Source organism: Camelus bactrianus, chromosome 7 (assembly GCF_048773025.1).
Source record: "Camelus bactrianus isolate YW-2024 breed Bactrian camel chromosome 7, ASM4877302v1, whole genome shotgun sequence".
Lineage (NCBI taxonomy): Eukaryota > Metazoa > Chordata > Mammalia > Artiodactyla > Camelidae > Camelus > Camelus bactrianus.
Window position 1 is genome coordinate 16,015,715 of NC_133545.1, and position 25,071 is coordinate 16,040,785.

Genomic DNA, 25,071 nt, shown 5'->3' on the forward strand with positions numbered 1-25,071 from the left:
AAGAAATGTTAAAGGTATTTCTGGTTGTTAAACATTATATATGAAAGGTATATATTGTATATGTGCTGATAAAGTTTATCTAGTTAAAGATAAAAAAAGAACAAAATGTAATTTGGGGATTTTTTACTTCTAGGTTGTAGAATTATGGTTGTTTAAATTTATTCTTTATATTTTTATTTGCCATTGGTTTTTCTTCAAAGTCCATATATTTCTTTATAATTGGGAAAAGTAAAAACCATTTAAAACTTTTTTTTTTTAAAGAAAAGTATCAGGTCATGTTTTGTGAGCCTTTGATCTTTGCCTGAGAGCGAAAGTCCAGTAGGCTGCCCCTTACCGTCTTAGAAAGGAAGCTGGGAGCTGTGGATCAAGGCTCCAGCCTGGAGACAACTTCCTAGATTCTGCAACCTTTGTCTCTTCACCTGCCTGCTTTTATCTTGGGTTTCCCCAATCCGGTTCTCTGTGGTGGTCAGCATTAAGTGTGCTTATCTTTGGGGCCCATCAGAAGGGAGGACTGGAGCAATGGGGGCTGCTGTCAAAGGCACACTCAAGGCTGTGGGTAGTGATGGGTTTAAAGAAGACAGACAAGCAGGCTTCCCCTACCAGCCAGAGAGCTCCACCCTTCTCTCTCTTCTAGGCAGAGGCAAACACTCTCATCTCTCCCAGCTGATTATTTAGGTATTTTCCACCAAGTCTCTAATTCGTATGTTTCTGTTTTAGGCACTGTTGACTGAAGCGCCAAAATGGGTGATTATGATTTCATTTTCTCTCACAGCCCCTCACTCCCACCACATACAAGCGTATTTTCCACCTCCCCATTCTCCCCCCCTCCCAGCACAGATCAGCACTGAGTGTTTATGTTACAGTGACTGATGCCATTCTGAACTGAATCACAAAGCTCTTTTCCTGCCCAACTTTTTATTTTCCCTGGAATTAATATTTTTCTTGTTTTTAATGTATGCAAATTTCTATCTGTTTTTAATTCGGTTCTAAACTCCCTGCCTGTTGCCTAAATCTCTACTTAATAATTTTGTCACATCAGGTAGCCTGTCAGCTTCATCCTCTCCATGAACTGCCTCCTGAGGCTCTGTGACCTGCTGCTGTCCGAACAGTTGCTACCTGGTACACATTACATGTATCATCCTGAGATGCCTCTTTACCCTTACCCTGGCTGTTCCCTTCGCATCAGTTTTCAAGTCTAGATCTCTTGTTCCCATGTCTTCCTCTTTTTTTGGTGGAACACAGTTATCCCGTAACTTCCTGAGAGAGTGCTTGGGAGGTGAGACTTTGCATATGTGAAAATATCGTGATTCTGCTCTCACACTTGATTGACAGCCTGGCTGGGTGTAGAATTTTAGGTGGGAAATAATTTTCTTTCAGAATTTTGAAAGCATCGTTCCATTGCCTTCTAGTTTCCTGTGTGGCTTTAAGAAGCCTAAAGCGTTGTGTAACCTTCCTGCTTCTGCTGCAGGATATTGTACAGGCCCAAGTTGTGCTGAGTTTTCTGTCTGTTTATCATGTAACTGGGGGAGATCTATTTAGTCATAGTGTCTAACATACAAGATCCGCTGTGATCATCATACTGCTGAATCCAATAGACAGCTGTTCAATTAGGCTTGACTTTTGACCTTCCATGTTGGTCTTTGCATTGTCCAGTTTTTGCAAGAATCCTGCCCAGTCACTGTAGCCAGAATCCCCACCCTCACTCTCCACCGTAGAGAGGTGTTCCTCATTCTCCACCGTGTCTGATCACCTTGGCCTGCCTTCAGCAAGAATCCTCTCCTTACCTTTGATATTTCTGCTTAGTAATTTTCCATCCATTGAACCTTGCCCTGCTCCTTGGCTATAAATTCCTATTTTTCCTTGTACTGGGAGTTGAACATGATCTCTCTCCCCTATTACAAAACCCCATTGTAGCGTAGCCCCCCTTGAATAAAATCTGCCTTAATGTCTTTAACAGCGTTATGAATAATATTTTATCAAGAGTACATGAGAGCTCAGAGAGAAGGGTTGAAGCTTGACTTCCCAATACTTACAAAACATTAGGTGTTTCTGTTTTATGGGCCAAAATGGGACTACCAAGAAAGGAGAAAGATTTCCCACCTAATCATTAGCATACACTCTTCAAGTAGTTTTTTCTTACCCCATGTCAGTTATCAGTTGTTCTTACAACAAACATACTGTTGCAGTTCGGCCCCATGACTCAGACTTTCTGATCAGGGCTCTCCACTTCCCAGATGAACCCTGCCACTGGCACCTCCCTGCAGTATGAGTTTCCTTAGACACAGACAATGCAGTATTGTCTGTCCACCCTGAAGTCTCTTGAGATACTGATACGAAAGTGCTGTGTAGCTTTAAAACACTATCAAAACTTAGATGTTGACCTTACCCCCTGACAGACACATTTCTGTGGCTTTGCCAACCTAAACTACCAGTCCTGTCAAACATTGAAGAGATATTCCTGAGACTGCAGATTTTGACATTTTACATGCAAGTCATTGTTGTGAAAGAAGATGGTGGGGTGTTTTCTCTTCTTTAGACTCGAGCATACAGATGAGATGGTGAAGGGTTATGGGAAGAGGAGGATGGACAGGGAAACAAATCTTAGGGAACAACCTGCAAGAAATGGAAATGCCAAACAGAAGTTAAAAAAAACAAAAACAAGCAGCCCATACTGTAACATCTGTTATTTGAGGAAACATTAAGAAAACGTTTTGATGTGTACTACCTTTTCCAGAAGTTTCCCCACACATCTCAGAGGGAATAATAATGACAGAATCTATTTGTTGGGCTTGTGTCTGCCCCAGGCATTGTGCTAATTATTTACACATATTTTATTCACAGCTACTCCTTGGGGAGAGCACTATTATTTTTATTTTTATCAAAGAGGACACTGAGGCGAGCAGAAGTTGGGTAAATACCCAGGTCACACAACTGATAAGGTAGAGCCAGGTTCAAACCCACCTTTGGTCCACACTGTACTCTTAACTCATGTCATAGGGCAGTGCTGATAAGTGAGGAAACCCAAGCACTCATCGTGGTTAACATTATGATCTTGGACTCCAAACCTCCTTTCTATAAAATGACAGGGCCACGCTGGACATGCTTCAAATGGCTCTTTGCGTTTTAAAAATCAACAGTCTCTGGTTTACAAGAGAGACATTTAAGTCAGAAGGCGCATATATAATAATGGTGAATCATACTCACGGGAAATTTTTAAAAATAGGAATTTCCATCACACTAGCAGATGAAATTAATTGTGAAATTAAAAAGAGCACTGAGATACACATTAAGGTCACCATAAAAGGTAAAAGATACATACAACAATGAAAACCGAATACTACTACGGAATGCATGTGTCCCAAACATGTGCCAGGAAAGTGCATAAAAGCAGAAATGCAAGAAATATGTGTAGATCTCTCTTTCTCAAAAGGGTACCAATAAGAAGTTATGAGAAAGAAACAGGAATGTTAACTAACAAAACGAGGTGGGGAGGGGGAGAAGAATGGACGGAAAATGGGATTGGAAGGTCTGAGTATAGAATGATATGGAAAGAAATTATTGATACATTGTGTGAGTTTAGAGGTAGGACACAGGAATACACTCTAGTAAATAAGTGGGAAAAATTCATCTTGCCCTTGAGCATAAAACATTTAGCAATTACAAAAAGTAGAAAGTTCATATATCACCTTATCCCAACTGCATGTAATCTTGAAAGAAAATAACATGAACAGAGTTAGAAAAGGGCTGAACTATTTGAAAATTTTGAAATGGTCCCTTAAGCATTATTTCTAAGTTGGGGATGAATTCCAGCATACAATAACAGAAAACACTTTTCAACAAAAATAAAGCTCACTATCGTAAGAACTGTTATAAATACATTTTGACAGTGTCCAAATTCTGTGTAATGAGTAGACAGTTTATAGACAAAGAAAAACAGACATAAAATCACACAAATCACAAAGTGCACATCTTTTATGACTTAATGAAATGCAAATTAATGCGTGTTAGGGTTTCATTATATGCATATTAAACTAAAAAATAAAATAAAATTATAAAACCCAACGTTTGTAGGTAGGTTTTTTGCAGCAGTGCTGGAGGGATGGGAAAGAAAAATAATAATCCCTGCCCCCACAGAACCCAGTAATACTGAAAGGGCTGAGACAACGGCATAGAGTGGTGGAGTGTTTGTAAGCATAATCATAAGGTGGTTAAGAATCCCTGAGAGTAAATCACTGTAAATGATGGGTTTGTTAGTACCAGGGCTAACAGAGAAGTGTGTAACTAGAATGTGAGTGGGAGTTTTGTCTCACTCACCATGGTGTCCCCAGTACCTGGCAACAAGTGCCTCCCACATAGCATGTCCTCAGTAAATACTTACTGAATGAATAAAACATGCATATGGAATTACAGCAAAAAATGAAAACACAAGTCTTGTATTATGTAGTCTCTGTACATATGATATGCAAAGATTTCTATGTTCATTTTAAAAGCTCAAAGAGATTTTGCAATGACATAAGTACAGCATGTTTCCCTTCTGTGTCAGGATACTTAGATTCATAATTTTTAGTTAAAAATATGATTCATACATACCCATTCTGCCACCCATGTGTTCCTGCTCTAGGTGTGCCATATATTCCAGTCTATTTTGGAGACTTATGGGTCTAGATCTTTGAATCTAGATCAGTTGTTCTCAGTCTTGGCTGACATTAGAGCTTTAAGCTCCACCCACCCCATGCCTGGGTGCACCTCCTCAACAAGCCGACTAACTCATCTGAGGGTGATGCCCAGACATCACTGATTCCTATGTTCCAGCCAGGACGAAGGCCACTTAGGCAGCAAAACTCTTTCATATACTTTATATCTTTATTAAATTAAATGTGTTCTGTCATTCTTAAGAATAGCCCTTTAAGTCTTCATGGAATCCTGTGTTCAAAAATACCCTTCTAAAAAGAAAAAATCCTTCTAGTATTGTTAAGAAAAAGTACCTGAATTGGGTGTGCTATCGTGACAAATGCAAGCAAGAGGCCGAGGTCCCCCTGTTCCATCCCCCCAGCCCCAAATTCTAAAGTCCAGAGCGAGTAGACCAGGTTAGCCTGGATAGCTGCTAGTAAGAGAAGACTGTTGGAGGTCCACTCTTCAGGCTGTGTTCACCTTGAAGGGAGACAAGTGCAGTGGGGGCAGGTACAACTGAAAGTTCTCACAGAGGCCAGAGTGAGACCCTCGCCAGGAGTGAGAAGGGCCTGGATGGGGGACACACCCTGATAATTGACCTCAAACCTGTTTAGTTCATGTGATAATAAGGAGCCTGAAGGCAGAAGTCTGGGATTGCTGTTAATTTTGCAACCAGATTTCAGGCTGTGCATCTCTTGTCAGTGAAGAAACTCCACATGTGTGAGCTGTGCTTCAATCCTGGGGTCTGGGGAAGACTCTCTGGGACGAGGGTAGACAGTGACGCCCACTCAGTGTGCTCCCTGTGCTCTGTGCTGCCCCCGGATCGCTTCCCACCATCTGACTCCCTCCTCCTGGGCTTGCAGCTCCAAGACTGGGGTTAAGTCTGCTTGTCTTTCCCTCCCACGTCTCCTGCCTGTTCGAAGAGTGGCAGGGTTCATGGGTCTAACTTGGGGCTTGGCGAGAGTTCCCTGTAAAGTGAGAACAGCAGGGGCCATGTGTTGCCTTGAAACCAAGGTAGGATTTGGGATTAAAAGGTCCCCATTCTGGCCAGTGACAGACCAGTGCTAAAGGAGCTTATGGGTAACTGCTTCCTTTCCCCTTCTCCAGGCTTCCCATTCTCCAGGGAGGGACATTTGCTTTTGTGGCACCTTCCGTGGCTATGCTGTCCCTTCCCACTTGGAAGTGCCCCACATGGACACTCAATGCCAGCCTGGTGAACACCAGCTCTCCTGAATTCACTGAGGAATGGCAGAAGAGGATCCGAGAGGTAATGGGGCAAGAGGGTGGGGGAGAGGGATGGAGTGATCCTCAACAGGGGCTCCTGAGTTGATTCATTTGTTCAGCATTTATTACTCAGTTAACTGCCAGGCAAGATTCTAGGCTTTAAGATACTGCTGTATAAGACAGACAAGGACTCTGCCCCATGGAACTAACATTAGTGTATGTAAATGGTGGGGAAGGGTGGGAGGGAGAGAGAAATACTCTGATAAGTAAACAGAAAAGGAAAATTTCAGGGAATTATAAGTGCAATGAAGAAAATAAAACAGGATAATGAGCATACAGGGATTGGGGCTGCCAGAGTGGAATGGATGGAGAGTGAAAATAGGTTTACTTGGAAACAGTCACATCTTTCAAAGAGGAAGAGCTCAGGCATTTCTCCAGCCAGTCCTGAGAGGCAGAGAGGGCTGGGGTATTACTCCTGTGTTGCATTAAGTCATCAAACATCATTAGTTGAATACTTGCCAGATGCCAAGTGATGTGCTAAGTGCTGGGATTGGCAAGAGAAGAGAGACACATCACAGTGATGATGATGATAATGATGGTGGTGGTGGCAGCAGTAGATCATAGCTACTGAGTACTGAAGAGTTTTTGAGACATTCTTCTAAGTTTTTCATTGATGCACAAGTGCCATATCGACAGATACCCAGAGTAGGCTCAGATTAATGGAAAACCAATGGGTGGGAGCAGGCCTGACTCAGTACCATTTTGTTAGTGGGTACTGTCCGCTTAGTCTGCCCCCCCCCTTATTTTTTAATTGAAGTATAGTCAGTTTACAATGTTGTGTCAATTTCTGGTGTACAGCATAATGTTGCAGTCATATATATACATACAGATACTCGTTTTCATATTCTTTTTCATTATAGGTCACTACAAGATATTGAATACAGTTGCCTGTTCTATGCAGTATAAACTTTTTGTTTATTTATTTTATATATAGTAGTTAGTATCTGCAAATCTCGAACTCCCAATTTATCCTTTCCCACCCCCTTTCCCCACTGGTAACCGTAAGTTTGTTTTCTGTGTCTGTGCACCTGTTTCTGTTTTGTAAGCGAGTTCATTTGTGTCTTTTTTTCTTTCCATATAAGTGATATCATATGTGGATATGATATCAGAAGTGATATCATATTTTTCTGGCTTTCTGGCTTACTTCACTTAGAATGACCATCTCTAGGTCCATCCATGTTGCAGCAAATGGCATTATTTTATTCTTTGTATGGCTGAGTAGTATTCCATTGTATATATATACCACAACTTCTTTATCCAGTCATCTATGGATGGACATTTAGCTTTTGTTTCCACGTCTTGGCTGTTGTGAATAGAGTCTGCCCACTTTGTACAGTTGTGCCTTTTTGCTTATCTGTCATGAAATTCAGTTGTATCATTAGGGGAAAGAAACTAGTGGTCTTGGAGCAGCCTCTGAAATTTGGCCATGCTCCAGGTTGGCTTATCTCAGCGACAGATAAGGAAGCCAGCACACAGCATTCTTGGCAGACAGCTCTGCCACACCCTCAGGGACAGTAATAGACTTGATAGTTTCTAAACCCCAACATCCCCACTCAGCATAAGGGGTGGGGGGTCAAGGATCGCCCATGGTTGGGGTACATATGAGAGAGTGAAGGTCACTTGAGATCTCTAAGAAGGCTAACCATCTGCCTCCCAGCTTGACCTTAAAGATGTAGGCTTGGAGCTAGGCTAAGGACCACTTCCTCTGGAGCAGGGCAGAGTTGCATAACACTGTATGATGATGGGGTTCCAGTACAAGGCAGTACTCCGGCATGAATATAGCCCTCACTTACTGACTTCAGAATTGCCTCCCCCAAGCTCACTAGAACTAGACCAAGGAAATTCCTGAGTCAGGGCTGTGGACCCAGTCCACATTCAGCATCCTCACAGCCTCGCGGCTACAGTAAGTGTCACATCCTCAGTATGTGAATGATAAAGGAAGAGGAAGGAAAAGGAGACATGGCAACAAGATTCCTATTCTTACCCATATTTGAGCAATGAGAAGGAATAGAAATGACAAAACATTCCATTGGGGTGGGGTGGGGGCAGAGGAACAATGGTGTAAGTCCTGATCTGATTCCAAATGCCTGAGAACCAGGAGTGCTGACAGCTGAGGGCAGGAGAAAGTGATGTCTCAGTTCAAGCAGAAAGCGATTCACTCTTCTTCTGCCCTTTGGTTCTGTTGGGCCCCTGAAAGGATTGGATGGCACTCACCCACATTGGGTAGGGCCATTTGCTTTACTCAGTTCACCAATTCAAATGCTAATCTCCTCTGGAAACACCCTCACAGACACACCCAGAAATAATGTTCTATCAGCTATCTGGGCATCCCTCAACCCAGTCAAGCTGACACATAAAATTCACCATCACAGTATTTATATGTTCAACTTAAGTAAACACTAGCAAATACGTTTTCAAAGTGGATGCTCCCGTTTACACTCCCACCAGCATTGTGTGTGAGTTCCAGATTCTCCACATTCTCACCAATATTTTCTATCTTTTTCATTTTAGCCACTCTGGTAAGTGCATGATGGTAAACTTGTATCTTTCTTTTATGATGCTACTGAATGATTCAGAGTTAACTGTTATTGTCTGTCCTCATCCTGTAGTTCTGTTTGACCCTCTGGGGTCTCTTTTGCTCCTCCGTGTATCACATTAGCTGGTGATTGGAGGTTTATATTGGATATCCCAATATAAACTTTGTCATTTATCATTATTTCCATGATTTTCATTTCATTGAGTATCATGTAAATGACCTATATGAACTCATAATTAGCCCATGACCCATTTTAATCTTATACAAAAGTTCAAACAACAGACCACGTCCTAAATATGCCAGCATCATGATAGGAACTGGCTGCTTCCACAGTGCTCACTCCTCATTGTCCATCCCGTACAGCCCAGTATATTCCTGGTCTAGTCTTAATAGATGTGCTTCAGTTTGGTAGAATCAACTCTGATGCTAGCACCCCTCATCCTAGATTGAAGATGTATTTAGAAATATGGCTAAGAAATCATTTTCATATTTCCAGCATTTTAAATGCAAAGGGAAAAATTAGCATTTCTTGAAACAATAATTTGATGACTCCTGTTCTTTCTGCTGCCATCTTCCTGCTTGCCCACTGGGAGCTCTTCTTAACCCATCCCCTTCCTCCTATTGAAGGAGATGATTGAGTCTTTCTCTGTTGGCCTTTAATAATGGGCAGCGAAAGTAACTCTGTTAAACCCTTTATGAGTGTCCTTCCCCAGGATACTTTCAAATGATTTAACAAGTATATTGTCACTGCAGCCTCTGCACTGGGTACGATGCTTCCTGAAAGCACCAGACTTCCCAATCTGGCCCATAAATCCCATCGGAATTCCAGTAAGTCAAATTAGATTGATTCCTGTTATTCCTGTCTCAGGGAACACAACCAAATGCCTGCTCCTGGGAAAATAGGGTTTCTTACCCTTGTATTTCCCATCCTGTCCTTTACAAATTGTTCCACTGGTGACTCATTTTTGTGCCCCACGTTTAGCTGGATCTTACACTATCCTACCCTGAAAAGCCTGTCTTCTGAGCTTTCGTCACTCACATTTTGTTGCTTCAAGCACACATTCTGATTTTGCAGTAATTTCACTGCTTTGGGGAAATGATATAAAATAAGAAAAGACCGCTTGATACTGTATTTCTTGGTCTACTCCTGTCCTGTTCATGCTGCAAAAAATGATCCTTGGACTGTTTGATATATAATTTGATATTCGTGCTGGTAGGCAATCTGGGTTGCTAGTCTCTTTCTAGTAATGGGGCCAGGGCTTCAGTTGCAAGATAGACATAGCTCAAACCAGAAAAACTGTCAATACCAGTTTTAAAAAGTGTTAAAACCTCCCATGCTCTGTGGACTGCCCAGTAAAGGCAGCCTGCCAGCTTTGTGATGGGACACTTACCCTCATATTCTCCCACCAAAGGCTCACATGCACATTGCTGTTGGCAGCCTCGGTCATCCTAGGCAACACATGTGGCTTCAGAGAGAGGTGGGTGAGCCCACGTGTGCATGGCCTGTGGCCTGAGGTGCCATCTCGTGGGCCCTACGTTCAAAATCATACTTCCCTCTTCTTTTTTAAGGGGCGTCGATGTGAACCACCAGGATTTGAGATTTGACAATAAAGTCCTGTCCCACAAAAGGTGAAATTTCATTAGAGCCTTATATGGGCCACTTGCCAGACCAAACGGCTACTTCAGTGGCCACAGCCCATGAGGCTGTGTAAGTCTGAAGGGATGACTCTGGGTGTTTACATGTGCACTGCCAGTCACATCACACGTAACTCATTCCACTGGCTGCGTTTAGCCTTGCCTTCCTTCCTCCAGCAAGGTCCTTCTTTTGAAATGTTACTTTCTTCCAGTCTCAGTCTTTCTCAGGTGGATGAGCAGCACCATCAGCAAGACACCAACTAGTGCTTTTTATTCATTTATTTAAAAAAATTTGGGGAGGGGAGGTAATCAGGTTGGTTTATTTGTTTGTTTTTAACAGAGGGACTGGGGATTGAACCCAAGACCTTGTGCATGCTAAGCCGACACTCTGCTACTGAGCTGTAACCTCTCCCTCCAACCAGTGCTTTTTAAATTCAGAGACCTGCATAGTGGGATTCAAGTCGTGTTGATAGTTAGGTTATCTAGTGAGGAGTGTCCATCCAGGAGAGGGGGGACTGTCACTTGCTCATGGATCCTGTGAACCCCTCCTTGTGTGACTGTCTTTTCTTTTCCTGAATATAATTACTTCCTTTTAATCATCAAATTCTGTTGATCAGCCCCTTCCTTATTTGAGTGTCTTTCTGAAATCACTTAAGATTTGAAGAGACACCTCTGATCTTGTGATTATTTGGTGCCATTCAGTAGGGGTCTGATTCGAAATAGTGCCCAGTAGCAGACTAGTTAAGCCTGGTCTTTCAAAGGGAGACTGGTTGGGTAGCTGCTCTGGGCCACATCTGCACCAAACACCCCACAGCAGAGCTGAAGCCCCCTTTGCCGGGGCTTTTGCCGGGGTCAGTCCTCATTCAGCGTGGACACAACCACCGACATGCTGGTATCTCAGGAGCACCGTGCTGATAAGGATACCAATCTGAGACCAGTCTGAGCCATAGCTTGTGAATTTCAGCCAGAACCTTCTGCTCTTCTTCCCTTTCAAAAACAGTCTTTCTGCACGTGCCTGTGCTCTGATACACAGTCCAGCAGTGCGCCCAGGTGTGGACGGCCTTCAGTGATCTATCAAGTCCTTGTGCTTCCTTTTCTCGCAGGGTGGTCCCAGAGTTAACAGGGGTTTTTAATCTTTAAAGAACTTTTCCATGTAGTTCCAGATGAAGATATACTTAAGAATTTCATTTGTCACGCTGGTGGGCCTTGGATATTTACCAAGTCAACTGACCAGTCTCCAAATGCCATGTGTTGTACCACCTTTTCCAAAGCAGGTGTGTTTTTCCTTCAGTGCAGTCTAGCTTTATTACATCATCAGTAACATGAATCACAAAACACACGTGGTTTGAGGCTTTTTGGGGTTTGTTTTCTTTCCTGCTCTCTTCCAGGGAGCCAGTATTTGGCTTTGATAAATCCAAACTAAAACTAAGCAAAGAATAAGTGGGGTTTGTCAACAAAAATTCAATTAGCTACCAAGTTAAGAAGAAGAAAAAGGAATTTTTTTCAAGCCAAACTGAGGATTATAACCCAGGAAGCAGCTTCTCAGAAGGATCTGAGAACTGGGAATCGAAGGCAGAGTCATAGATTTTTGAGACAAAGGATCGTACACCAAAATGACATACTGATATATTACACAAAGTTCACCAAGGATCTATGGTCCAGGTAGGCACGTACAAGTCACCAGGACCCTCTGCAGAGCTGGGAAAGAACACTGTTCTCTTAAGCAGTTACATTGTTAGCGTCAGAAGAAAGGGGAAAAATTGATCTTTCTGGTTGAGCAGGCACTCCCAGCTTTGAGGAGCTCTGGTTAATGTGTAATGTGCACACCGCACATTAGGGAGGGAGGAGGCCCAAACAAACAGAATTTTATGTTTAATTTTTTCTTGTCCTGCCGTAAAATATAAATTCTATCAGTTTTCTTGCCCTGCTCTGCTAGATGCCAGGGTCAGGCTTTCCCGTTCACTCAGCCCTACTGAGAACTATAATTTCTTATGCAAGAATCTCTTGCCTTTATACTATCCAAGAAGAAAGATCTGACAAGTTAATTTGTCTCTTCTATGTAAGCACTGCTGCTGCTTGAATCCTTCCTGTGTTCTAATGTCGTGTCTGTCTCAACACTGCAGTGCTACAAACCTTCACCACATGCAGAGGCAGTTACCTTGTGTTCTGAGGCCATGGCATTGGTAGTGAAGGCGGATGTTCAGGGACATGGGTCACGCTGTGTCTGCATTGGGCACAGGATTCCAAGCGACTGACACGCTCATGTCTTTGTTAATACATTTACTGTTTATTTTTGTGTTTGTGATTATATGGAGTCTCCTCTAAAGCAGGAGTCAGCAAACTATGGCTCTTGGACCAAACCCAACCTGTGGTCTGTTTTTTGACTGCTCGCCAACTAAGAATGGTTTTTGTATTTTAAAAGGTTGCTTAAAAAAAAAAAAAAAAAGAGAAGGAAAAGAATGTGACAGAAACTACATGTGATCCACAAAAACCTGAAATATTTACTGTCTGGCCTTTTACAGAAAAATTTTGCCAACTCCTGCTTTAAAACACATGGCCTAGGGGGAGGGTGTAGCTCAAGTGGCAGAGCACATGCTTAGCATACACAAGGTCCTGGGTTCAATCCCCAGTCCCGCCTCTAAGAATAAAGAAGTAAACCTAATTACCTCCCCCACCAACAACAAAAAAATCACAGGGCCTAGAATAGGGGTTCCTCTTGTTCAGATCCAAAACAGGGGCCTCCGCTATTTTTCCAGGTGTCCCACAGGGAGCCCAACCCAGAGTCTTATCTGTGGCATTTCAGCTCCATCTGCTGGCCCAGTGTTTTTCACCAGAGCTGTAAGTCAGGGGGAGTTCTTCGAAGTTTCAACCTCATTTTATTAATTGACTAATTGGTTTAATTCACTGAGCCAGCCTATTGGACTTTAAGGTAGATTTTCCATGTTTCACTGAGTTATATTTGATCACACACATTACAAGTCTTGAAGCTACTGATGGTTAGTGGTCCAACTGTACATCACAATACTAATGTGATGCAAATACAGGACCAATAGGAATGTTGTTACTTACTAGGGTATAAGCAGTAATGGAGAAGACAAATAAACAATGATTATATTTTAAGAATACGGTGAAGGAAAAAGTAGAAAACTCTGGGAGGAAATGGCCAGCTCATTTTTTTTTTAAAAAACACATTAGACCAGTTTAAGCTTCACCTTTCAGTATTATGGTGGTTTTTAAAAGTATACATACTTATATATGCTTATATAAAAGTGATATGAATGACAGCAGTGGTGCAAAGACTAGGTGGGAGAAATTAGGATTGTTTTGTTACTGTAGGGTACTCACACTACTCATAAAGTAGTATAGTGTTATTTGAAAGTGGACTTGGATTTGTTGTAAATGTATATTGCAAACTCTAGGGCAACTACTACAGGGGAAAAAAAGGATAACTGATATGCCAAGAAAGGAGAGTAAATGGAATCATATAAAAAACTCAAAAACCACAAAAGGCAGAAAAAGAGTGGAAGACAAAATTAGAAACAAAGAACACGAACAACAAATAAAAAACAGTAACAAATATGGTGGATATTAATCCAAGATATCACTAATCACTTTGGGCACCTTTGGTCTAAACGCACTGATTAAAAGAGATTGTCAGAGTGGATCAAAAAACAAGACCCAACTGCATGTTGTCCAGAAGAAACCTATTTTAAATATAAAGATACATATCGATTAAAAGTAAATGGATGGAGAGTATTCCATGTTAACACTAATCAAAAGAAAACAGGAGTCACACTTCTTTCTTTCCAGAAAGAGCAGACTTCAAAGTAAGGAAAGTTTTCAGGGATAAAACAGAATGTAAAACACCCAAGTTAGTAAAGTGAAAAAGAAGTAAACTCAGTCAGTCCAAGAGATCTGAGGTTGGTAAACTACAACCCATGAGCCACATCTGGCCAGTTGTCTGTTCTTTATACAGCCCCCAAACTGAAGACAGTTTTATGTTTTAAACTGTCAAAAAAATCAAATGAATAATAATACTTGCTGACATGTCAAAATTACATGAAATTCAGATTTCCGTGTGCCTACCGGTGGAGCTGTATTGGGACACGGCCAGGCTCACTTGTTCACATCTTACCTGGAAAAGTCTCGCCTCAGCCTGTGTGGCCCACAGGGCCTCAGCTCTCCACTCTCTGGTCCTTTACAGAAAACCTTTGCCCACCCCTGCAACGGAAAGTAGGGAAACAGAGAAAAATAAAGCGGCAAGTTGTTCAGTACGCTACTGGGTGATGCCAGTGTTATGTATTATGCGTCATCAGCAGCATCACTATGAACAATAAATCATCTTGAAGACTACTTCCTGAAAAACTTCACATTAAGTGAAAATGTCCAACAGGCGGTTGGAAATACAGGACTGGAGAGAGGAGTGAGGTCAGAGCTCTCCTTCCCTCAGTCCCTTTGGGGTCCAGTTTTGCCCCTGCACTGACGCCGAAATTGCCACCAGTCCCGGTGGCCTGGGTCAGACTGAGGCCCTGGCCCTTGTTGCAGGCTCTCAGGTGCTGAGCCCACACTCCCTTTTCAGCTGCAGGGAGCCATCATGGTCGCTTCCTGTGTCCAGATGCTGGTGGGCTTCTCTGGCCTCATTGGCTTTCTCATGCGCTTCATTGGCCCCTTGACGGTTGCTCCGACCATCGCCCTGGTGGCCCTGCCTCTCTTTGATACTGCGGGCAGTGACGCTGGGATCCACTGGGGGATTGCCGCCACGTAAGTTCTCTCCGGGGAGGGAGGATCATCTAAGTTCTTTGACGGAAGATTACCCAGTAAGAATAATGAGTCCTGGACATTGGCAAACTCTTGTGGTTTACAAATAACTTCCCTGAACTATACCTTAAAAAGCAGTGAAAAAAAAAATCAGTGAAATGGCTACTTATAATGTATTGTCGCTATTTATTATGTTACTAGTACTCACAGGAAATGAGTTCATCGCAAGCAGTGTATAAACACACTTAGTATAGTGTTCACAGAAAGCTGATGCGCCTGTCCCCTGCCTCCTAGGTTTTCACTGAGCAAACGCTTGTAAACTTCCGGAACCTGGGAAGGGTGCAAAGACATGGCCCCAGCTCTTCAGCACTTTGTAGTGTGGGAAAGGGATAAGATGTGGATCTAAGTACCTGTGACACCAGGAGACAGTGATGAGAGTCACAGACTGCCGTGCTTGTTCAGGGGACGGAGTGGTGACAGCCAGCTTAGGGGGTGGTCAAGAAGGTTTCCTGGAAAAAGAGGCCTTCAGCACTTAAACTGAGCTTTAAGGGACTTGAGGATGACACAGGACGCGCTCATTCGCTCTGTCCGTTGTGGTCTGATCATAGGACCTGCAGGACGACCTGGACGAGCAAATGGTCTCTGACTCTGGCCTCACTGGCTCTAACTGCTGACTCTGTCCGGCTGCCCTGCTTATTTCTCTTAGGCTCCAAGGGCGTGGTCCCCTCACTGCTCCTCTTCAGACACCAGCAGCTTCTGAAAAGGACCCGCCTACCTTTTCAGAGCCCACTGAAGAGTGGGGCCTATGTGGGGACCCTCCCAGCACAGCACCTGTGCCCCCTGCCCCGTCCCAGAGACACGTGGTGGCCCAGCTTCCCAGACCCTCACTCAGGACAAGCCCCAGCTCGCCAGGTTGGGTGTGGTTTGTTTCTGTTTCAGGACTGTCTTCCTCATCGTGCTGTTTTCTCAGTACCTGAAAAGCATCGCGGTGCCTGTGCCCGTTTACGGACGAGAGAAGAAGTGTCACACCTCTAAGTTCTACCTGTTTCAGGTCTTCCCTGTAAGAAGCACTCCCACCCTCTGCCATTCATAGTCGACTCACCTGGAGAGGGAGGGCAGCCTTTTGCATTCCCAGATGCCCCCAAGTCACATGCTTTCCACCTGCAGTGGCCTCACCTCCTCAGCCTCTCTTAATCCCCCTGTCTCACCCCGCACCCTGAGGGCAGTGGGAGCCCCCTGACCACAGGTGTAATGCCGTGTATGTAATGTCCCAGCTCTTTCCTCAGTGCTTCTCGTCCAGGAGCAGAGAGCTCGCCCTAGGTTGCTGCCCTGGGCACCAGTGTGGGACAGGCTTCTCGTGTTCCTGGCCGTCCTCATAGCATGGCACCGGGAGACCGCCAGGCTCACCACTAAGGATTCAAAACTAAAGGCCAGGTTGCTTAGGCCAGATTTTTTCTCACTAGCCCATGGGTAATCCAAATACCCAGGGATGATGGTGACACCTCCCTTTCAGAGCCATCTCTGTTGAATTTGGTCCTCACTGTCAAGCAGGTACAGCTGCAAACCACAAAATGTGTTTTCAGGTTTCATTTATCTGTAAATTACATTCCGCTTTGTCAGTAATGATCCACATAATGATCTCATTGACCCTTCAACAACCCTGTAGGCCAGTAGTTCTAAAATTCAGTGTGCGTAACAATCTCTTGGGGACATTGCTAAAAATAGAGGGTTGGGGGTTCCACCACCAGAGATTAAAAATCAGTATATCTGAAGACCCTGTTTTAAGAAATCCTGCTTCAGGTTTTGCAGAACAATGGTTGTAATTCCCATTATCTGTGTAGGAAACTGAGGCCCAGAGGGTTTGACCCAAGGTCATGTGACCAGCAAAGAGCAGAAAGGGAGCCAGACTGCACTCCTTCTGACCCAGGCCGTGTCCACTTTCCTAGACATTTCTGCCTCTACTTGACACAGGGTGTCCCCGTGGTTTATTCTGTATGTTCCTTTAATACACTAGTTATCCACGGACACAGCAGATTCCTGTTGTCACTGACAGTGTTCGTAACCCAACACTTCCTCATTTGAAAGAGCTTTGCTGACTCCCAGCTTTGCCCGGCCCCCGTGGGAGGTGTTGGCGGGGTGGGGCGAGTGTGAAGGCACCTCCCTCTGGCAGGTGCTGATGGGGCTCTGCATTTCCTGGCTGCTCTGCTTTGTGCTCACCGTCACCAACGCCCTCCCCTCGGTACCCACAGCCTACGGGTACCTCGCCCGAACTGACACCAAAGGCAACGTCCTGAACCAGGCTCCTTGGTTTCGTCTCCCTTACCCAGGTAACGAGAAGATGGGGCCCATCTTGCCTGGGACACGTCTCCCAGGACGGCGCAGGCGGGTGAGCACTGGAGGGAGGGTTAAATAGAGCCAGGGAGAGATCGCCTTCAGGGGTCTGACAAGGAGGGACAGGCCCTGGGGAGAGACCCCCCTAAGAGAAGAAGAGACCCTTGGGTTGTCCTAAGAGCCCTGTGGGGGTGGTAGACCAAAGGCTTCCACTCCCAGACCTACTCCAAGCTGGCCCACATGCCTCATCCGCTCCTCCATGTTGCTCAGACCCCATAGCCTGGGACTGGGGAGAGGACAGAGAGGTCCCAAACCCCTAGCTGACCTTTGTGTCTTCTCCTGGATTTGGTGGATCCCATGCAAGGGAGGCTCATGATTGAATTAGAACATTTCCAGGCAGGTGGTCAAGACCATCCCTTAGGCCACGTCTGGTCTCCTTTCCCTGCACTTCATGGCTCAGGATGTGCAAATGACCAGGCTCCAGTGAGGGCTGGCCTGGCCTTATGGACTGGGGAGCTAGCGCCTTCCTCAGTAAGAATCTTGGCTTCAGAATGCATCAAGGCCTTCCTGGGAAGAGGCCTGGTTGCTGGCCCTTTCTATGCACAGTGACCTCAAGATCAGGGCATCTGACCTACCTTCAGGGAGGCATGGTAGGGCAGGAGTCCCAGACAAAGCCTCAGGATAGTTGTGGGGTTGGAAGACGTGTTATCCAGTCTTTAAAGCCTTCCAGCGAACCCTCTGGCAAAGAAGTTATTTGGAGTTCAGCAGAATTGTTATCTTCTGGATTAATGTTCCCTCTTCATTGCATTTTCAGGACAGTGGGGCCGCCCCACCATCAGCCTGGCTGGGGTCTTTGGGATCATTGCAGGGGTGATCTCTTCCGTGGTGGAGTCAGTAGGCGATTATTATGCCTGTGCCCGCCTGGTGGGGGCACCACCTCCTCCTAAGCATGCCATCAACCGAGGCATTGGCATTGAGGGCCTCGGCTGCCTGCTGGCAGGGGCCTGGGGGACGGGGAACGGCACCACGTCCTTCAGCGAGAATGTCGGCGCGCTGGGCATCACCAGGGTGAGGCTGCTAACATGGGCCCTGGGGGCACAGGCTAGGAGTCTGAATCTGTCATCAGTCTTAATCTCTTGTTGTTGCTGCAACAAATGATCACAAACTTAATGGCTTTCAATAACCCAAACTGATTTATTGTTTTTCTGCTCTGAAGGTCAGAAGTCCAACATGGGTCTCTCAGGGCTACAATAGAGGTATTGGCAGGGCCGTGTTCCTTTCTGGAGGCTCCGGGGAGAATCCATTTTCTTCTTTTTCCATCACCCTAGAGGCTGTTTATGACCCCTTTTCTCCATTGTCAAAGCCAGCAGGGGTGCATCTCTCTGATCTTCCTTAGTCACGTCTCCCACTGACCACAGCTGGGGAAGATACTCTGCTTATGAGGAGCCATGTAATTAGATTGGACCCACCTGGATAATTCAGGGCACTCTCAGCATCTCAAAATCCTGAGCTTAATCGCACTGCCAAGTCCCCTTGCCACGTAAGGGAACATACAGGTCTGGGGATTAGAGCATGGACGTCTTTGAGGAGCCATTCCCCTGCTTACCGTACTTGACTTTCTTGGTTGTGGCCACCTGGTCACCTCCACCTGAATGTCCCAAGGGTACCTCACACTCAGTATGGCCTCTGTGATACTCAGTACATGCCCTCACCCTTACCTCCCCCTGCCCCGTAAACCTTTTCTTAGTGAATTAACCCAAGTTATCCTTAACTTCTCTCTGCCCTGCGCCCCTCACAGTGGCCTTTATTTTCTCAAAACGCCTACTGCCCTCCTGTCCTCTTCTCCTTTCCCAGTCCCACAGCCTTATCATCTCCAGCTGGACACACACTGTCCTGGACGGTCTCTCTTCCCAGGATCTTGACCATCTCCACTCTTACTACCACGTGGCTGCCCAAGGATTTTCCTGGAACCCAGATTTGTCTCTGCTTAAAATCTCTCCTGGCTCCCGTTTTCCACAGGAAGCCCCATAAGGTCAGCAGGAATTCTTCAAGATGGTGCTTTCTAAGGTGACTTAGAAAAGAATATCATTACGACGTTGCTTTTCCATGCACTTCAGTGTATAGGTGCAGTGTTTCCCAGCACAAGTCCTGTGAGCTTTGGGAAATACAGATTCCCCACCCACATCCCCACCCTGCATTTTCTGATAGCTCCCTCAGACCTCTCCACCTCTGTACCCTGCAGGGCCTCAGGCCCACAGTGGGAGCTAAAATCTGAGCAAACAGCAGAGCCAGCACCCACCCCTACGGCAAGTTCTATGTGCTTTGACACTGTGGGCTCTTTGATGTTTTCCCAAAGTTTAGTGCAAGTGAGAGGAACGTTTTCACCTGTGTGGGCCACTGACCCACACAGAAATGTAACAGGAATGACCTACATAAATATAAAGCAGCGAGTATTTTTCCTGCTAAAGGAAACAAATCTTATGCAGAACAGAAAATCATGTTCAGTAAACAGAACAAGCATTTCTTTAGTATATCATTTCTAAATTAAGACCCTCTAGAGGAGGAGAGCAGGGAAGAAAGTACGGAGACAGAGCTGGCTACAAACCCCATAGGAGATGGATTAACCCTGGTCTAGAGTCACACCTCCCCCTTGTGGCCCCGCGTTGCATCTGCATTGATGGGCTCTGACCTGATCTTGGTTCTCCCCGTGGGGAGAAATCAGACTGGAAGCCAGAGACCTCCTATCACTTCTCCAGGACGTCATGGCTCCCAGCCCAGGTGTCAGTCCTGAGATCAGAAGAGGCCCAGGGTGCATGATGAATTCTGTGGTGTAAGGATTGCAGATTTCCCACCATTTTTATGAGAGCATCAGCAAATCCAAAGGGCATTTAGCTGAACCTGACAAATTGATCTGTTGTGCTTAGATTCATGCCTTTGTTCCCACAGTTCACTGTTAGGGTTGTAAACAAAACAAAAAGCTCTTTTGATGTGGTTAATTCTTATCACATGTCTTCTAATGAAGACAGTTAAATAAATAAGCTCTTAGACTGGAAAGAAAAATAGGCAAAGGCAGAATCTGCTAGTTTATTTCTGCATTAATAGACTTCAGGTAGTTTACATTAGAGTATCTTTAAAATTTTTTGTTTTAATTGTGGTAAAAGGCACATTAGGTAAAATCTACCATCTTATTCTTAAGCGTACGGCTCAGCAGTATTAAGTGTATTCATCATTGTGTAACAGATCTCCAGAACTTTTTCTTCTTGCAAAGCTGAAACTATACTGGAGTATCTTTTAAGGACTGGGAGGAGACACAAATGGATGAGAAAACATTCAAGAACTACCTAAAAACATTCATTGATAATAGACTTATGACAGGAAATTCAGACATTTGCAGTTCAACTCTAACTTCTGAGGATGCTGCTGAATGCATCAAGGTCAGAGGTCATTTTGTCTTACTGGTAGCTGTCACTCAAACCCTGGACACAGCCCTTGACTAGCACAACAGTCAGTGATGTCTAGCTGTATGATAGCTGTGTGTGCCTGGCCCTGGGACGGGCTCTGGGATGGGGTGGGATGTGGACCACAGCCTGTTTTTCACAGTGGTGTTTGTTTTTTAAATCTTTGTAGAAACTTAATTTTATTTCAAGATCTAACAGTCACTCTAAGGGAGTGACACGCACTTCCTTAGCATTCCCAAACTCCTAGCTACTTGAAAAACTCCATGCAAACCACAATTAGTGGTGACGCTAGCACAACAACTAATCCTCCATAGAAATGAACTAGAGAAAAACTCATTTTTAAGATTCTTGATTTTGGACCAGTTAATGCTGTATAAATACCATCGGAAGGAGCCTCATCTCAGTTTTATCTTAATGAACATCCATATAGATGAAGGAGGAATCGTTTACACATAGTCCATAATAATTGCTTGCTGAGAAAATCTAACTTGCCCTAATTAATTAAGAAAATGTATCAATTAATAATAATGAAGTGACTTTTGTAGAGGGAACTTTTTGAAATGTAAATCACATCATATCACTCCCCTGCTTAACATGACTATCGAGTTTCCTTTGTCTTTGGATTTTTAATTGTGGTAAAATACACATAACATAAACTTAGCATCTTACCATTTCTAAGTCTACAGTTCAATAAAGTACATCCAAATTGTGAAGCCAACCTTCAGAACTTTCTCTTGCAAAACTGCAATCTGGATCAATTGAACAACAACTCCTTATTGGCGCTGTCTCGGCCCCTAGCAACCACCATTCTAGTTTCTGTTTCTAAGAATTTGACTGCTCTAGGGACCTCAGGTAAGTGAAATTATACAGTATTTGTCCTTTTGTGACAGGTTTATTTCGTTTAACGTAATGTTCTCAAGGTTCATCCATGTTGTAGCATGTATCAGAATTCCCTTCCTTTTTAAGGCTGAATAATATTCCATCGTATGAATAGACCACACTTTGTTTATGCCTTATCTTTAGAATTTAGTCTTAACTCCTTTCCATGGCCCTTAAAGCACTTCATTACAGAGCCCTTTCCTTGCTCCCTATCCCATCTCCTGTCTCTCTCCCTGAATCACTCTGTGCCCCCCCACACCAGTCTCCTGCCCCTGGCTTTATTAAGATACACTCGACATATAACATTGTGTAAGTTTAAAGTGTACAATGTGTTTATTTGATACCCGTATATATTGCAATATGATTACCACCTTGAGCTAACAACTCTATCATGTTACCTAATTACCATTTCTTTTTTGTGGTGAGAACATTTAAGATCCACTTCTTTAGCAACTTTTAAGTATACAATACAGTGTTATCTATAACCATGACTCTGTGCCTCAGATCTCCAGAACCTAGGCATCTTCTAGCTGGATGTTTGTACTCTTTGAGGAACACCTCCCCATTTCCCCCGCCCAGCAGCCCTTGTAACCACCATTCTCTCTCTACTTTTACAAGTTTAGCTTTTTTAGATTCCACATATAAATGATATTGTGCACTATTTGTTTTTCTCTGTCTGACTTACTTAACATGTCTTCAAGGTCCATCCATGTTGTCATAAATGGCAAAATTTTATCCTTTTTAATGGATTAACTTTATATAGATTGTGTGTGTGTGTGTGTTCATATATATCACATCTTCTTTATCCATTTACCCGTTGATGGCTACTTAGGTTGTATCCATATCCTGGCCATTGTAAATAATGCTGCAGTGAACGTGGGAAATACATTTTTTTTGCCTTAGTATTTTCATATTCTTTAAAGAAATACCCAGAAGTGGAATTGCTGGATCATATGGTAGTTCTATTTTTAACTTTTTGAGGAACCTGTGCACTGTTTTCCATAGAGGCTACACCAGTTTACATTCCCACGAACAGTACACAGGATTCCCTTTTCTCCACATCCTCACCAGCACTTGTTACCTCTTGTCTTTTTGATGATGGTCATTCTAAAAGATGTGAGGTGATATCTCACAGTGGTTTTGACGTGCATTTCCCTGATGATTAGTGATGTTGAGCATCTTTTCATGTGCCTGTTGGCCATCTGTATGTCTTCTTTGGGAAAAATGTCTATTCAGTTACTCTGCCCATTTTAAAAGTGTTTGTTTTGTTTGTTATTGAATTGTATGACTTCTTTGTTTATTTTGGATATTAAACCCTTATCTGGTATATGGTTTGCAGATGTTTTCTCCCATTTCATAGGTTGCTTTTTCATTTTGTTGATTGTTTCTTTTGCTGTGCGGAAGCTTTTTAGTTTGTAGTCCCACTTGTTGATTTTCACTTTTGTTGCTTGTGCTTTGGTGTCATGTCCAAAAAAATCATTGCCAAGACCAATGTCAAGGAGCTTCCCTATGTTTTATTTTAAGAGATTTATGGTTTCAGGCCTTACATTTAAGTATTTAATCCATTTAAAGTTACATTTTGTAAGTGGTATTAAGGTAGTGGTTTAATTTCATTTTTTGCATGTGATTATCTAGTTTTCCCAACACTATTTATTGAAGAGACTACCCTTTCCCCATAGAGTTTTCATGGTTCCTTTGTCAGATATTAGTTGACCATAATGCATGGGTTTATTTGTGGGCTTTCAATTCTGTTCATTGGTCTATGTGTCTATTTTTATGTCAGTACCATACTGTTTTGCTTACCGTAGCTTTGTAGTAAAGTTTGAAATCAGGAAGTGTGATATCTCCAGCTTTATTTTTTTTCCAGATTGCTTTGGCTTTATGGGGCTCTATTGTGGTTATTTATGAATTTTAGGATTTTTTTTTCTGTTTCTGTGAAAAATGCCATTGGAATTTTGATAGGGATTGTACTGAATCTACAGATGGCTTTGGGTAGTATGGATATTTTAACAATATTAATTCTTCTGATCTTGAACATGGGATATCTTTCCATTTATTTGTCTTCAGTTTCTTTCATCAAAGTCTTATTTCACCTCCTTGGTTAAATTCATTCTTAAGCATTTTATTGTTTTGATGCTATTCTTAGTGGAATTTATTTCTTTTTCAAAAGTTTTATTGTTAGTGTAGAGAAAACTGCAACTGATTTCTGTATGTTGATTTTGTATCCTGCAACCTCACTGAATTCATTGATTAATCCTAACAATTTCTTGATGGAGTCTTTAGGATTTTCTATAAATAAGATCATATTGCAAATAAAGATAAATTTTACTTTTTCCTTTTTGATTTGGATGCCTTTTATTTCTCTGTCTTACCTGATTGCTGTGACTATGACTTTCAGTCATATGATGAATAGAAGTGGTGAGAATGGGCACCTTTGTCTTGTTTCTGATTTTAGATGTTAGCTGTAGGCTTTTTGCACATGGCCTTTATTGTGTTGATGTACATTCCTTCTATACTTAATTTGTTGAACGTTTTTACCATGAAAGGATGCTGTATTTTGTCCAGTGCTTTTTCTGCACCTATTGAGATGATCATATGTTTTTATTTTTCACCCTATTAATGTGGTGTATCATATTTATTGATTTGCTATGTTGAGACATTCTTGCATTATGGGGATAAGTCCCACTTGATCATGGTGTATGATTCTTTTAATGTGCTATTAAATTTGGTTTTCTATTTCTTGCACCTGTATTTGTCAGGAATATTGGTCTGTACAGTTGACCCTTGAAAAACATAGGGGTAGGGTGAGGGGGTTAGGGACACCAACCCGCTGTGCAGTTGAAAACCAGTGTACAACTTATAGTTGGCTCACTGAATACATGGTTCTTCCATATCCATGGTTCCTTCATACCTGTGGTTCCACATCCACAGATTCAACCAACCATGGATTAAGCACTGTAGTATTAAGTAAGTACTGTAGTATTTACTACTAAAAAGTATGCAAAAATATAAATGAATCCACACAGTCCAAATTTACATTGTTCAAGGGTCAACTGTACTTTCTTTTCTTGTAGTGTCCTTATCTGGCTTTGGTATTAGGATAATGCTGGCCTCCTAAAATGAGCTTGTGAAATAAGTATTATCAATCCCACTTGGTAAATTTGGGGGATGACATTTGGAAAGATTAGGTAATGTGCCTAAAGCCACACAGCTAGTTAGAGGCAGAGTTGGGATTGGCTCTCAAACCTGATACTTAACCATTGGCCACTCCATCCCAAGAGAGATTTCTTGTCTCACTGTAAAGGCTCCTTAAAGAAGGAGGATTTGAGTCAGGACTTGAAGACAGGTATGAGAGCAGCAGAGAGGAATGGTGAGGGCAGAAGCTGGAACCCAAGGTCACACCCTCATCCTTTCCCAACCCCATGTGGGAGGGGAGAGGGGCCATTTCCAGATCAGGCAGTCCTGCTCCTGCAAGTCTCCTGGAGTGTTGTTGTTCGTGGTGCACCAGGAGCAAGGCAG

General features: G+C 43.3%; 1 protein-coding gene across 23 annotated transcripts in view; it reads left to right on the forward strand.

Annotated features, from left to right (window-relative positions):
* LOC105063055 (solute carrier family 23 member 2) overlaps positions 1 to 25,071 on the forward strand; it is a 47,392-nt gene that overhangs the window by 14,116 nt on the left and 8,205 nt on the right. For 18 of the 23 annotated variants that reach the window (XM_074367002.1, XM_074367003.1, XM_074366994.1 and 15 more), the window contains 6 exons: positions 5,779 to 5,938; positions 14,706 to 14,887; positions 15,824 to 15,944; positions 17,055 to 17,211; positions 18,030 to 18,283; positions 21,360 to 21,525. In XM_074367002.1, the coding sequence (XP_074223103.1) occupies positions 5,779 to 5,938; positions 14,706 to 14,887; positions 15,824 to 15,944; positions 17,055 to 17,211; positions 18,030 to 18,283; positions 21,360 to 21,525 (1,040 nt within the window). The remainder of the gene's footprint in view (positions 1 to 5,778; positions 5,939 to 14,705; positions 14,888 to 15,823; positions 15,945 to 17,054; positions 17,212 to 18,029; positions 18,284 to 21,359; positions 21,526 to 25,071) is intronic. The other 5 variants (XM_074367013.1, XM_074367014.1, XM_074367001.1 and 2 more) reach the window with 1 other exon arrangement.